Source organism: Kryptolebias marmoratus, linkage group LG24, assembly GCF_001649575.2.
Source record: "Kryptolebias marmoratus isolate JLee-2015 linkage group LG24, ASM164957v2, whole genome shotgun sequence".
NCBI lineage: Eukaryota > Metazoa > Chordata > Actinopteri > Cyprinodontiformes > Rivulidae > Kryptolebias > Kryptolebias marmoratus.
In genome coordinates, this window is record NC_051453.1 from 9,085,329 (window position 1) to 9,101,636 (window position 16,308).

Genomic DNA, 16,308 nt, shown 5'->3' on the forward strand with positions numbered 1-16,308 from the left:
ATCAATGAAACAATCAGCTATATTGGTAAATATGGATAACACTTCTTAATGCAAGCCTCTAAAACCTTAAAACCCAGTAGAAAAGAGTAAAAGTTTGGTTAAGTGAACTTATAATCAGTGTTTAAACCTATCATTTTTGCTAATTGCTAATTGAGCAACTTATCTGTTGTAGAAAAGCATCATGGAAAACTCTCATGCAAGTATTTTAACCTTTAAAAGGTACCTTCCAGTTAATATAATCCTCAAAAGCTTTCTTAAACGTTGTAAACATCAGTTATTCATATCATTCTTAAATATATTCTACTGCATTTGTGCAGCACTCCAACACCGTGAAACTTCTGTGTACTTGTACATGTAATTACAGCAGGGAAACATTTTTTTTAGCTTTCTTTTCCTTTGATTTCTCCTCACAGCAGATGTTTCTTCTTTGCATGTAATTTTAGTTCATTTCACACAAATGAAGATGTAGAAAGGATGCACCTGTCTCTCAGTGCATCACACTTTCAGACACAGGAACAACTACTGTAGCATTACATTACAATATATTTGATCGTTACTGTGATACAGCAGGACCGATTACTTAATGTCAAATAAATGCATAAAGCCATATAGTTCAACGAAGCACACAAATATTCTTTTGTTTTCTTTCCACTCATTTTATGTATGTAGTTTATTGTTGCTAATAACAAAATGCTTAGTAAAGACGTTTGAATATTTGTTCACTAGTTGTGTGGAGGGGTACTCTGACAGGTAAATCTCCGCACTGATTTACTCATAAATGCATCTCACTCCAGGGGAAGTCAACTTTACTGAGGGTGCTGTTTGTGTATAGGATTGTAGGTACAGTATATTTGTTTAAGCTATTGAATACACCTTTATACATTGTTCATTATTGCAAATTAGTAGTGCAGGTTTTTTTGTCTTTAATCGGTTTATAAAACATGTAGTAAACAAAATAAATCACATCAGACAGCACAGAGATGGGCTTTAGAGGAAATAAGAGAAAGGGTATAAATATTTCAGGCCTGTTTCTTTGAATGAAAATTCAGGATTTATACCTAAATTACTATATAAAGAAATTCAGTAATATTTACCACGGATAGATTTCTATGGATGCTGAAGGCATTCTGGCTGAAATTTCAGATTGTACATTTATGTTTGGTTATGAAAAGTTTATTTTTATATTAAAAAATGACAACTTATCTTACGGTTAGCATTTTGCTTTTAATACCCACTAATATTGGTTGCCTTCCTTTAGTGAATTTTTAGGAAGATGACCAGTGAAAATTGATGTTTTAGACATTAAACCTGCACAGCTGCTTTGGTAAAATCACAGCCAAAATATAAGCTGTAAATGTCTTCCATAATTTGCACTCACATTCCAACTGCAATCTGGTTTTAATAAGCAATAGTGTCATCTTTGGCATCTTTATTTACCAAACCACAGTTTGATTCAGTTTTGTTTGGTTTCTTTGAGAATAAGATTGAATTCTCCTCCCAGGGTGAGTCTCCTGGCCACAGCAGCCCTGGCTTCTGTTTTTGGCTCAAGCTGTTGTTAATTTGGCCTAAAACAGAACAAAACAAATGAAATTAGTTTTGGCTGTATTGAGCTGGAATTATGAAGGAGGCTCAAGTGTATTCAACAGGAAAACCAAAAGCTGTGAATGTGGTCTTTGGGATGCAAAAACCAAAACAAGGCACGATTTTAAAGCGCTTCCAAAGAAGCGTGCAGTAGATTGTGTGCATAGATATGAAGTTTTAGCTTCTCTAACTGGCTTTTGCTCTCCTCGGCTCCTTTAATGGCCAGCAGGATTGATTAGTGCGGGGAGGAGGGGAGGCCGCGTGGCCCGCTGCCTCATTACTCTCAGTTTGCAGGTGTTCTCGATGCTTCAGTACTCCTGCTGCCTTGGCAGAGAGAAGACAGAGGACAGAGACCAGACCCACCTCGTTCATCTTGCACCCCGTGATGGAGGTCACGCAGGAAAGCAGTCTTGCTCAGAATAAGTCACTGGGAGTGACAGATGGGGTCGCAGAGCAGGAGGGAAATCAGCTAAGCCTCAAAGTGTTTCATTTTGTTTTTCATCTCAGGAAGGCGGCTGTAGGCACACTTTTGATGACATCACCCGCCAGGATCTCTTTATGGCTCTATGGTTATGTAAGACACCCTGACTGGTTTTGACTCCTGCAACATCTTTGTGAAACTCTTGACAGAATGGTTATTGGAGAGCTGGAATAGTGCAACACTTCTGGTTATGGTGCAATACAATGGCTGTGTATGTCACACAAAACATAAAAATAAAAATAAAATAGTCAATAAACAAACCAAAAAATGGTCCTGTAGAAATGTGTGAATTTCCCTAGTTAAACCAACTGAATTTGGGTTCCTAGAACTTTTACTTATATGTTGTATTTTCTTAATAATGTCCAAAAGGAGTGCTAGCTGTAGTTCAAGCCCATTGTTATTTTGTTAAAGACCTTTGCCAGTCATGCCTCTTTGGATGGTCATCTTCCATATTGCAGTGGATTAAAAGAAGATTAATATATGTTATCACAGCATATTCACCAACTGCACCTGTGCACACATTTAAAAATCAACAGATTAAAATAATCTCTTGGAGATTTATTGTATGAATAATTGAAGCCATCTGATATTCGGGACATGTTTCTCACATTTTTGTATTTATCTTGTTGTAGTTTCCATCCTCAGACTCACTTCTAATTGAGAGAGTGAGTTTCTCAAAATTACCTAAAAGTTCTGCAAACAACTGACACATCCTTTTGTTTAATAAGCAGCATTGGTACTTTGCTAAATTCGGATAATCCTACTTGAAGCCGTCACTATATTTTCCAACATCCTTTGCAGCAGTTGCATGGTGAATATCTGGTTAATGTGGATGCTAATTGTTTCCAAATATTTTGCTTTTCCAAGTACTTTGGGAAATCAAGAGGAGACTGACAACTGAATTAGACACAGTGCTCTGCTGAGCAAGAGAAAATCCTGGACCAAGATTCTAAACAGTGTGCCATTTGGCAATTAACAATCATTTTTTTAAATACAACATTAAAAAAATAAAAAAAAAGAATCCAGGTAGCATCATGGTAAAGTGCAGCTACTGTGTCAAATTACCCTACTTTTAGGAGACAACTGTTTAAGCTGCTATTGATGATCATCAGCAGAGATGATTTAAACAAAAACAACGAGGATTTGTTCTTTCAAGCTGCCTCGTAAAGTGACAAAAGGATCTGAGGTAATACCATCAGCCAAATGGCCATCCAGCTTGTCACAGTCATCCTAATTGCCGTGTCAGAGCAGAACTCCACCTGAGACACAGGTCTCATTATTCTGACTTTCATTTCACAAATACTTTGCAAATTCTCCCTTCCTGACTTCAGCTGCTGTCACCTATTGCTCCATCTCTGAGAGAGCAGTTCTGGATGATAAACTCCATCTCCTTACATTTGCATACATTTTCTCCAGACCCACACGCTCTGCTGTAGCCTCAGCTGTCTCCCCAGGTGAGAGGGGACCCCAATGTGGAAGTATATATTTTTTTTTTTAAAGTTTCACGATAAGATAATTGCACAGATATTGCAATTAAGCAATGTGACCGAATGTGTTGTTGAAGTCTCCTGAATTTATGCAGCCAATTGTTGTGTGGTGCATTATCTTGACAATCTCTTTGGGCTTTAATTATTGGAACACTTAAAGTGTGTTGTGGAGTTCATCAGTGCTCTGTAACACTCAACGTGGGGCTGCCAAGAAAGAAACGAGTAAGTGGGCGGGGGGAGCAATTAGAGTGGAGCGCAGCTTCCACTCAACTCTTGTCCCACAGGAATTTTGTCCTCACATTTTGGTTCCAGTCGATAATTCAGCTGCTGGATTTAACCATTTGTCATCATACAGATCTCCCCGCTGGCATTGTGACTGGCTCATTGAGGCGGGGTCTGGTTGAAAAGAATAGTGCTGTCAGGGAGGGACGTCGTGTTCTGGTCACTACAAAACTTTGTGACAATTTGTGACATATTGTAGAGTTTGCTGAGGAAATATTAAAAGGTGCCAGTGCAAAAGCATCAAAGCACCCTTATTTCTGTTCTGTTCAAAATTTCTGATAGTGTCTCAGCTTTGAAATAAAACATGCAAATTATAAAGACTTTGGTAGTGGTTTGTCACACAATGTATACAAAATTTGCAAAAAACTACATAGGAAAAATAGAAATCAACCAGATTTGAGCAAAACTGAAGGAAAAAAAACCCAGCAGCATCTTCTGCCACTCATGGTTCAAGAAGTTTGAAGATCCGACTTATAATTTTTGCACAGTGACTGTTTGAGGCTTAGTTTTCAGTCTGCGTTTTTGTCCGCCTCACATTAATTTGGCTGTCAGGGAGTGACAGACACAAATGTGTGGCACCACTGGCATCAGCTTTAACATGTTTTTTTTTTTTTTCACTTGGCTCTTTCTACACTTTATATACAGTTCATACATTGAAATAAGCAATGTTTTTTTGTTGTTTTTTTTAGTTTAAATTATTATAAAATGAATATTGGATTTTTGGATAGTAGCTGCATGGGCACGCTTCAAAGCATCTTCAGAAGTGTTTCACTTATCATTTCGGTTTGTTAATATCCAATTCCTCAAGCTGCATTTCCATAAAGTTGTTTTTTTAATAAATACTTTGATAAAACTATTTCATAAATACATGCACAGCAGTAACTGAAAATGAAAATGTGTTTGAGTTGATTTTTATAACATCAGTTTCATAATAAAAGACTCTTCTGATTAACTTCAAAATTTAGTTTTTATCTTGCAATTCTAGAAATGATGCTTATGCAAAATTGTTAAGATTGTTTTTGCAGGATCACCTGCAAGACCAGATCATGTATTTTCTGATTTTAGAGGTATTTACAACTTTTTTTTTCCTTCTTGTTTCCAGGTCAGTGCTTTTAAAGTCAAGATGATCACCCTGTTTGCTACTAAAACAATAATAGCTCAATCAGGCCTCTGAAAGGTCTATTAGTAGGTTAATTATTTTATGGTACTCACAATAAAATTACTCAGACTGTTGGACTTTAGTGGACTAAGATCTCTGTGATCTTACTGAAATTAATGTTGGTCCTGGTGCACAATTATTTTTTGCTAATTATTGAATTATTATTTAATTATTGTCCAGGAAGTTCATACAGTGAAGACATTTAAAATCCTGTTAGATCAAGAATTACAGTAAAAAAAAAAAAAAACACTATCCCACTTTACAGTATCTGAATGTGTGAAATTTCAAATCATGTTCGGAAACAGACAAAAAGACAGAGATGATCAAAACTTTTCAGTCCAAGATAAAAGAGGAGCACCTCTCTTGTCTCCTTCCAGAGTATGATGTGATTCTGACAGAGAACAGGGATTTCACACCTCTGGATAGTCACATTTCTATTCATTGTACCTTGGTTTAAGAAAAAAAGAAAAAGAAAAAGAAAACAGGGAAAAAAGAAAACAGGGAAAAAAGAAAACAGGGAAAAAAGAAAAAGGGTGTCAGATACGGTTGTTCTGTCAAAACTGCCAAATCAGCATACAGCACACATAACACATGGGGAAAGCTGTTGGTTCTCAGGCACAAAAATCAAAGAAAAAGGAGGTATTTTGATGAAGTAATGCAATTTAAACCACAGTGTTTGCATTCTGGTTCACATTTGCTTATACAGTTTGATTAGTTTCATGAAAAGTTGGCTTTTAAAAGGAAAAGTTGATTCTGCTGTTGAGGAAAACTACATAATCTACCTTTTGTAAAAACATGAAAACAACATCCTGAACGTAATGTCTGAAAGTTTAAGAGTCAGTATCAGTACAGTGCAGTCCTTCATTAATTCAGACCTGCACATCCATTAATTTTCTTCCAAACTAATAGAAGAAAAAAAAAAATCTTGCAGAATTTGAAATGGCTGATTATCAAGACTGGTATAGCAACCACTATTAGAGCAAATGTTTATTATTACATAGCCTTTTAGGATAGAATTACTACCTAAAATATAAAAGGATGCATGCTTTCTTGTTTATATTCAAGCAGTTCTTAGTTGGATCAATAAAGTCACTTTAATGTGTTGCTATTTGATCAGCTATAAAATTGCAAATTGGTGAACTGAAACTCTGTGTGTCCAAGTGTTCATGAAACCCACAGGCTTATGTAGTTGATTTTGTGGCAATGGCAAAACTACGTAGATTTAATGTCTTTCAATCTGTTTCTGGACTTTTTCTGTTCTCACAAGATGTGTTTGGAAAAAAAAAAGAAAAAAGAAAAAGAAAAAGCTGCAACTGCCCAAAGGGTGACCAGAAATTCTAGTCGAAACAAAAAGAAAACAAAGGCAAAAACCCAGACTAAGGTAAAGACTTTAACAACAAAACAAAAAGGCTGCAAAAGAAACCCAGCTTCATTCAAACCCTTCCGACAGAAACTGTTAGAAAAGAGCCAACCAAATGTCAGGGACTTTAATACACTGAGGGAGTAAACGAGCAGACAGAAAGCAGGTGCGGTAATTAGCAAATTAAGAACAGATGTGAGTGAAACAGAAAGCACAACTCATGGAAACAAACTATCTTGAGGTCTTGTTAACCATCAAACCACTGATAAGCATGCACCAGTGTAGCACAGAGCTTTATTTCCTCAAGATGTGTTGCATAGATTTTATATTAATGCATTTTATCTAAACGTGTCCAAATGTCCTACAGGTTTATTTATGATCAACTCTTTTCTGTATCCTAAGCTTTGATTTTAAAGGAGCCCTCATTCACTCGTCAATGAACAACAAGTGAATGAGTGATGTCAGCTGTTGCTTTGGCTTGTGAAAGATGTGGGTTACTGTAATGCAGGGCTGATAGGAAGTAATTAATTGGTGGACAGTAATGTAGATAATTACATAGTAAACCAACTGATTACAGAGAAATGTCAAGCGCTTCATCATCTGCAGTTCTGTGAGGACTGCGAGGTAAATGGTGTGAACATGCTGAATGAAATACCTGCTGCATTAAGCTCATTGTATGGCTCAAAGCAGGAAATTACTTCATACACCTTGAGGCAAAGGTCACATGACCCTTTTCAAAATTGTTTAAACGGTCATTCACAGACTTCTAATGTAGCGTGTATTTGTTGATGGGGTCTGAAGCTCCTCTTTTTACTTTATTTTCCTTAAACATCGTATGGTTTGTGGGTGTGGCTGCCTGCAGAAGAGAGCACTGCCATTTTTTTTAGCTTGCCAAATCTTCAAGAGCACGAGTTGCATTCAAAGAAGGGTTTTGATGATTTTCCGGGGGTTTAAACAAGCAACGCTTTTTAAAAGTTTTCATCTTTCAGACCGCAGCTTGACCCCTGCAGTTTCTGTTAGCCTCAGTTTCATAATTACTTTACAAACTTCCTGGAAGTGCTTTGCTTTCTTTTTGTGTCCTTTTTTCCTGCTTTAGATGCATCAATTATTTAAATTATCCGAGCACTGGGCAGCAGCTAAGAGCAACCAGGGACTTCTGCTTGTCAGGACATGATCTGAGCAGCGAGAGCACTTTAAAAGTTTAAACTCTGCATCGTTTGGAAAGATGGCAGTGAGCAAGTCAAACACCTAACAGACTGAATAAGATTTAAGACTCAGGTAAAAGATTATTTAGAGCTCAAATTTTCCCCTCTGGCCAAACTTCAGGATTTTCTTTCACTCAAACATAGCTGACCGGCTCTAGCAGTTGGTTAAGAAGAGCTCTGATAAAATAAAGCATCCTCTTATCAAGAAGATGACTTGTGTATTTTTTTTAGACATGTTGTCTTGAATAAATCACAGTAATTTGCTGTGGCTGCAAATCAAGCACGTTTAGCCTAATGTCTCCCTGTTGAACGGCCATAAAAAAACATGGCAGAGTTGCTCAGAGCGCAGCGGCTGCAAAAGGAGCACTCACTTCAACAAAACCACAACCCACAATTCCATCATCAAGAGCCATTTATTAGTATCAAACCACTGCTACAAAATTACATCAAACATGATGAAAATGGACTTGCATACGTGCTATACACAATGTAAGCTTTAAAGTAATTAAAGTACATGGATTTTCTCGTTTTTGGACAAATATCAATATATATTTATATATTATATATAGATATATCAATGCCACTTGAAGCCATATATATCATTCCAGTGACCTAGAGCCTATAAATGTACAACTATAACTCCTGGTGCCCTAATAGATCTTTGAACACACGTGTGAGTAAACATTTCCATTTTTGAGTCCTCATCACATCATTTTTCAGTATGAAGATTTTAACACAATCGGAGGAAAAAAACAAAACAAAATCCACACAGAAACTTCTAGCATGTTCAGGAACTTTGAAAAAAATTAATTCTCACTCTGTGCAAAAGAAAAAAAAAATGATGGCAGGTGTAAGCACATTTCAACTTGGAAATGAACAGAGAAAACGCTGCACCTCGAACATTTCTGGTGCTGCAAAGCACTGATTTTACGTGTCAGCCTGTAAGCAAAACGACACGTAATCTGTCTTTGCAGGGGCGAAAACAAATAAAATAGGATTACATTTACTGTCAGCCAGATAATGATGTTTCCTCCATCCCAATTCTTTCCATCCTTGTTGAAAGTTGCCACAGGAACTTCGCGTTAGAAAAACGCTGGCAATGTGTGATTCAGTCATCAGCGTCATGAAGAGTCTTGGTTCAGATAGCGTGCTTTAAAACCCAGTCATTATCTGAGGCTCTGCATCATTGGCTGGCAACTTATTTTCCAGTTCACTGGAAATAATGAGGGACAGGTTGACAAATACTTGATGCAACCTCTTTTCAGAATAACACACCTCCCCTCCCTTCCATTCGGAGCAGCTATGTTTTCAGAGGGATTGAAAATAAATCACGGAATTACTCTGTGTATATATTGTAAGGTGTGAGAGGAATGAAAGAGGCCTATGTCAAAAGAAGACATGTTTTTCTTTTTTCCAATAAGTGAAAAAACTTGCTCAGCCACTGGTTATATGGAGTGGTTTTTTTCTCATTCTTACTGGGTTTGACAGAGGGGATACTAGCTCCTGCCTGCTGTGCAACAAACACATCTACCAAACTGAGTGCACAAAATAAAAAAAAAAATCTTTTTTTTCTCATACTGACAACTCAGTATGCTGCTCAGGATAGTGGGACGGTGACTGCAGGAGCCAGGCAGCGGCCCCCAGCGTGCAGCATGACACAATCTCCAAGTTAAAACTGACAAAGGCACAGGAAGAGCTTCATTAACCACAAGGTCAGGAAGAATCCCTTTCTCACAAATACTCTGCCTGTCTCCTGCTCACACTGACCACAGAAGCTATTTGTGATGAGCAAAACAACACTAACACAATGCTAATCATTTCCCCAACATGCAGTGTGTGCTGCTGCAGAAAAAAAAGCTGTCTTTTATATTGACCAATTTGGTGAAAAAGAGCTGCAAACAGCCACCTTCTCATGGCAAAAGCTCTTTTGTTCCCCTAAAAACTGACTGCAACACACCCTCGGAGAGTGACACACTGACATTCAGCGTCACACAAGGACGATCCTAAAAATATTTCTTGCAGTTCCTCAGATTTATTATGGAGCAACACATCAGCAGCACAAGAATTTAATAAATGCACCTCTCATATACACCTCTGACCACTGCAAGCAAACAATGGAGATAGTTTGTGTGTACGGTTTGACTTGATTTAAAGCTCGCTTCTTCTTCCCTGAAAGATAAATCCAAACGACACTGAGACTAAACTGGCCATTAATCAGAGTTACGTCGATTATGATGACAATTTACTGCTTGTATTCTGCCTTATTTGGGGGTTAAATGTGGCAGAACAGATATTAATAATGTTTCATAAAGCCACCCCAGAGATGCAGCCATAAGTAGCATTTTATTACACCTAAAAGTCGTGGCTTTCTGCTTGCCTTTGTGTCTGAGATGTGAGTCAAAAACTGCAAACTCAGCTGTCGGTTTTTGCATTTTTCTCCCAGCTAAAGCTTCACACCGCCGCTCTAAACAAGGGTTGGGTTACGATTTCCCACTGATTGATAAATAACTTTAAAGGCACATTCAGAACAGCGCTCGTCCAAACTGAGATTAAACGGCGAATGCAACAAACTGCAGCTCCAGATCTGTGGGGTTCTGATACATTGGGGCGAGGGGGGCTTTGAAATTGGGAAGTTTTAAAAAATTCAGGGTGGGGGATTGTGGGACCGTATTAATACTCACTAACATGAATATTTAAAATCCTTTTATCTTAAATGTGAAAATGCCGTCAGCTGGGAGAGCGAGGTGAGGCAGCGATCTCTGCAGGTGGGTGGCACTGCCTCTTTTTCCAGTCTGCACATCAGCACGTCTTTTTCTCTGAGGTAAGTCACATTTTGTGTATTCAGGTCAAAACGGGTCTGATCCAGCTCAGTTGCACTGGAGGATGAACGAGGCAGTGACTTAAGTTTGTGAAGTTCACGTATGCTGAGCGACGCTCTTGAGTCAATGAGGACGAAGCTGTGCAAACGGTGGTTAATCCTACTTTATGTGAAGTGGCATACGGCCATCTGAGCACAGGAGCGTTTGTACAGTATTCCAGGCCAGAGGGCAGGGATCAGATATGCATGATCCTGCACAATTAAGATGAGTCAATAACTCTAAGCGCACACTGCAAACACACTAAGTCCCTTAACAGTGTGAGCCAGGGATGACCCGGTGAACTCTGTTAAAGAAACGCAAAACACCAAACAATTCATTGTACAGTGAGGTGAAAATCACAGCAAGAATGAATGCAAATCAAAACACTTTTGACAGAAAATATTTGAACCTAAAATATACATTAAAAGAAACAAAAACAGGCTTGTAGTTCTGCGTTGTTTTTTCCAGCATTTAACAGTAAGTTTAGAATCATCGTAATGAAATGTTGGTGCAAAGTGTTGTTTTTTATTAATAAAAACTTCAAATTACAGCTGTGTTTGCCTCCTAAGAATATGTGTGAGACTTTTATTTTTGTGTCAAAAATCTGTAGGGATTAGAGTAAAAAAGGGTTGGAGGTATGTGGAATTTGATCAGCAAGACAGGATGTTTATGTCCAACCTAATCTGACATAAACCTAGACTCTGACACCAACATGTAAGTTAAAATGGTTTGGTTCCAATGCTTTTATTATACATATATTTAATTTTTTTCTCCTAAGTTTGTGTTTGCTTGTGGTCATTGTTTGTCTGTTTTGGGGACCATAACTAGAAGTTTCAGGGAAAGATATGATTTGTTAATCTAATTTTCACAGAAACTGATAATGTTGCTGTCATTTAGTGTAGAAGTTGCAAGACTGGTTTGGAACGATACTTTAACACCTTGTATGCCTTCATGTTGTGCAGTTTTTACATTCTAGCAACCCTTTTGACCCAGTCAGGAACAAAGACACAGACGGAAAACAGTTTTCTCTTTTTTTCAAACAACCAAACACCAAAGTTAAAAAAAAAAAAGTGATGGAGAAGAGAAATGTGAATATTCGCTGCTCCAAAAATAAATAAAATAAAAAAAAAACCTTGAACTCAACTCCAGTTGTTGAAGCACATCATTTGAGCGCCCCGTCTTCAGTAAGTTATCACAGAAATGATTACCCCCCTAAAGCTGCCATCTGGTTGTCGCTACCAGTAAAGCCACTTTGCGTCAGCGCCATTCAAAGCACAAATACCAGCAGGCTGCAGATTTGGTTATATTTTAAACTGTCCTTCTTTGCATCTTTTACCAGCTTTTCCTCTATCTGTCAGTGGAAAACTTTTCCGAACTTTCCCGTTGTGGAACTTCTCTGGCAGAACCTTGAACAGATAATCTCTTGCAAACAATTTGTCTGCATTAGCAGAAACATTTCTCGGCTTCTCGGCTAAAAATGATAGATTCTGATTTCGGAAGTATGTTTTTTAAACTGGTCAGCTTTTGCTTTGTTCTGAGCAGCTGATGCGACCCAATCTGGCCTGAGATGCTTATTTAATACCAGAAAATAAAGCTTGTAAATGAGCTGATTCTTTCTGAGTGCTGATCGTTAATAATGTAAGAATGGAAACAAACACAAAAAACAAAAAAATCTGTAAAAAGGTTTTGATACTGCCCTCATGGGGGTCAATTACTTACAGAGATGTTGTGAGGAGGATGTTGTCTCATAGGCATTTCTTTCGCAGTAACAAAAACAAACACTTTTGACTGCTCATTAACTCAGATGTGGGTTTACAGTGTAACATGAAGACTTTTATTGCAAATCATACGGATTGGATAAAAGGGACTTGTTAATACCATATTGAAAATAATCAACATCCAGTACATTTCATAAGGAATACTAGCAGGGTCTTAAGTGCTCAAACAAGCAACCAGCATAACTCCAGACTGTCACCACAATGTGCCACAACAATCATCATTAGAACTGAAGAGCAGTTGTTTTAGCTTTTTAACAAAGTCGGTTGAAAGAAATCACATACAAACACAGCCTGGTGATCTGTAGAGGTATGTATTTTCAGACCAGGTTTATGAACCAAACGTTTGGAAAAAATTGGCTTCCATTCATAAAAATTCGGAAATATGTAAAATTGGCCACCTTGAAAAACACAGGTTAATTTTGAACATGCAGCACAACCATACTCTCTGCACATCGCCAAACACACAAGTGTGTGAAAACTATGACTACACACTGGCTCTACAGATCAAAAAGGTACCTATTTTTTCTCCAAATATACACACATTGATTCTGTTCTATAATACTGATATACTGGTTCACACCCTCTGTTTCAAAAAGTAGGTAATTTAATAGCAAACATTTTTTTAACGTACCTAAATCAACAACAGTTATGGCATCTAAATGAACCTGACAACATTATAAACTATGCCATACTGCTCCTCATTCAAATAAATGTCACATATTCAGTTTTACATGTTTCAAAGGTCGTGTTTATACATTGTTTTTATAAAGGAAGAGAATAAATATACGTCTGACCCATTTCCATTATATTTTAACATTTAAACAATGGTGCAGAATTTCCATAATTTGAGAAACAAGCCGAGAACAATTTTAGAAAAAAAAAAATAATAAAATTGTAATAAATAAAACGTTTAGCAGACTGAAAAACAAATCACCACGTAAAATAATGACAGTGTTTGTGCTTTTTCTTTTCTTATTAACTGCGATGGCTATTGTTCTACAGGTTTGCAGTCGTAAGTTGAAAATACTCCGTGAACTTGAGAAGTGAGTCCCTCGGCTGCGGGGGCGAAACGGAACACAGTCTAAACCCCAAACACGCCTCGCAAAACACGCAAACCTCCTCCGAAGATACAGCATTTGTAGCAGAAGCATCTGATTTATTTGAAAATAGCTATGAGAGATGCGGGTTTACTGAGTAGAACGCCTCATTTCAAGGACAGGTCAGGTGATGCTTTATGAACATTCAGTCATCAGTTATGAGTTGTAACCTCATCGAGAGCTTCTGGAAGTGTCCTTTTAAAGAAAGGGAAATTTATGTGTATGGTACTATTAAGGCATTACTGTACAGTATCTCTGTTCACACCATGAATCGAGGGTATAAGAAGGTGACTATGCTGCCCTGACAGAACTGGCTATAGAGGGAGCTCTGGTTTTGAGCCTTGATATGGTTGATTTCAGTCAACAAAATGTTGCAGTTGCTCCAATTAAAACACCTCCTGGTTTGACTCTATGGGACGCTAATTATTTGCGTGCTGAACTTGCTCTGGTTAATCCTCCCCTCTTATATAAATACCACGAGAGGGATTTTGGTCAGACAGCGGCAAATGCTGTAGTGAAAACCTGCAGTATGTAAGCGCAGAGAAAATCAGTAGGTACTCTGCAAATTCAGAGACAAGCGATTTGCTCTGCCGCCTACAGAGGGTGATTTGTTCTAAAGAACTGCAGGCTCCAAACAGTTGAACTTGGGCTCTTCTTTTTCTTCTTAACTGCGATCATTTGTCATGACATTCACATACACAGACTCAAAAAAAAAGTGATGAAGAAAATACTGTTGTATTTTTTTTTTTTTCTTTTTAAGAAAAATGTAAACAAAAGGGCAGCGGTGCTCCATTCATTTTGTACAATAGTTATGGTGTGTGTTAATGTTCTTGGTTGGGAGAGAAAAGCTGGTCCCACGTTCAAACAAAAGCCTACACTATTTAAAAATATAGAGATACAATAAGGTATATTTTGCTACGTTTGACGGCTGCCTGATCAAAGGAGTTGGGCAGGCATGGAAACTGAAGGACCCATTTTCAGATACAACACTGTTCATCCATCTACTGAGTAATTATGATAATACAGGTGCTGAAAAACCCTGCCTCCTTGGTTCTGTCGTTTATTTTCTCCTGTAATTTTCAGCGTAGTTCATAATTAAAAATTTTATTGTTAGGAATCTAAATGTCTTTCTTGTGTTCAACAGCCCATAATACATTCAATACAACACTGATATGGACATTTTTGTACTCAGACTTGGCACAATTGCTTCTTTTTAGCCATGTACAAAAACCGATGAAATTTTTTTGCGCCATCACCTCACAGGGAAAAGATGCATAAAAACAAAGAAAAACAACAAAAAAAGAAAATCAAACCCTCAGTTGGGAGTTTCAGAGGCTGTTGATATGATTGTAGGTGGAAAATAAAGTGAGCACTAATTCACAAGGTGGTCAGTCAATCAGAAAAGAAAAATAAGAAAGAGGAAAAAAAAAAACAATAATAAAAAAAACATCATCGTAGCTTTTTACATGACAGAAATTTCACCAAAAAGCAAATGAAAAAAAAAAAAAGAAAAAAAATATTCCCCACACAAAGTGTAGTTGATTATTTCCCCACCTCAGCTTTCCAACAAACTGTACCAAGATCAGATTTCAGCAATGTCAAAAAGGTTTCATAAATGCTCTCGACAGTCATTGTGTCAGCGCTGGACTCCGCTAGTACACGCTGATGAAGGAGGAGAGAGCCAGGACCAGGTATCGGCAGGCCAGTGGGATGTGTGCGCTTCCCGGGCTCCCATAGGGTGCAGTGCTGAGCGCTGTGGGCAGGAAACAAGACAAGCTCTGATTAGTTGTGATTGCGCTTTCATTCTGCCGCACCCACTATTTCCAAATCCGCAGTCCGCTTGGTATGAGGCTCACAAATGAGACAGCAAGAATGGCAATTACAGAAGCGCCGCCGCTGATTGGAGCTGGTTGGGAAAGGAAACGTTACAGAGAAATTCACAAGACCGGTGCTGAGGCTCTAGAGCCTTCACCTAAAAAAAGGTAACAATACTCCAACATGTGGCGTCACTTATTACAAAACATGTTTTTAAAAGCCTCTTAACTCGCGTGCTTCTGTGTGCAAACAGTATTTTAATTTCCTGCTCAACAGCTAACCCTGAAATTCAGTTTTTTTTTGACAAATTTTGTAAAGTTTGAATGTCGACAACATACAGTCACAGAAAACACAAAAGCAGTCATTAAAATCCGTCAGTAACTGAAGTGTGCAAACACCTAAAAGGGTTTTAAAAGAAGTTTTTTTGTCTTTAAACATCAAGGAGTTAATTCGACCACATGAGCTGTTTGAATAAAGGATGCCAGACACTTAAAATATGACAACAGACACAAATTTGTTGTTTTGTTCAGAAGATAAAAGGACTTTGAACCATTGGTTTGATCTTGAACAAAGCATTGTTTCACTTAATGCAGATCACTAATGTGATTATACATTCTTACTGAATATTACTAAAGCACTTCTCAGACTCCCTTGGGCGTTTTTCACTGAGAAGTGATTGACAGCTCCATTCACAGGACAGGACAAATGATCCTGTTATTCTTACAGTCAAAAATTGTCTGATAACTTAGCATGTCCTCTTTAATCAGCACACATGTGGATGCTTCAGAACTGAAAAGAAAATAAATAAATCAATCAATAAATCAACTTTCTGGAATTTGTCAACTTGGGACCAGATTGTCCATGAAGTGTATCTCAGTGTTATTTATTTGGAGGCACACAGATCTTTGAATTTGTAGAACAGGGAAATAAAAAAAAACAGGCATAAGTAAATGTGCTTGTTTAAGACACAAACAGCTTCATATCATTTTAGATGTTTAACAAAATTACAGGAAAGAATCTCGGATGTTGTCTGGCTTTAAAGTCTTATGAGACTGAGCTGAAATGCGCGCCAAGCGTAAACATAATGTTGTGCCACAAAAAAAAGATGCCTGTCTGTACCTTGCAGAGCGTTGTGCTTGCTGTGAATGTTTTACCTCCATGACTACTGCCAGTTTAAAAGAATAAAAAAAAAAAAAACACGACAG

General features: G+C 37.7%; 1 protein-coding gene across 2 annotated transcripts in view; it reads right to left on the minus strand.

The window, feature by feature from the left end:
• Nucleotides 1-12,233: 12,233 nt before the first annotated feature.
• Nucleotides 12,234-16,308, minus strand: part of negr1 (neuronal growth regulator 1) — a 134,525-nt gene continuing 130,450 nt past the window's right edge. For both annotated transcript variants that reach the window (XM_017413509.3, XM_017413510.3), the window contains one exon: nt 12,234-15,041. In XM_017413509.3, coding sequence (XP_017268998.1) covers nt 14,941-15,041 — 101 coding nt within the window. In that variant the 3' untranslated portion in view covers nt 12,234-14,940. The remainder of the gene's footprint in view (nt 15,042-16,308) is intronic.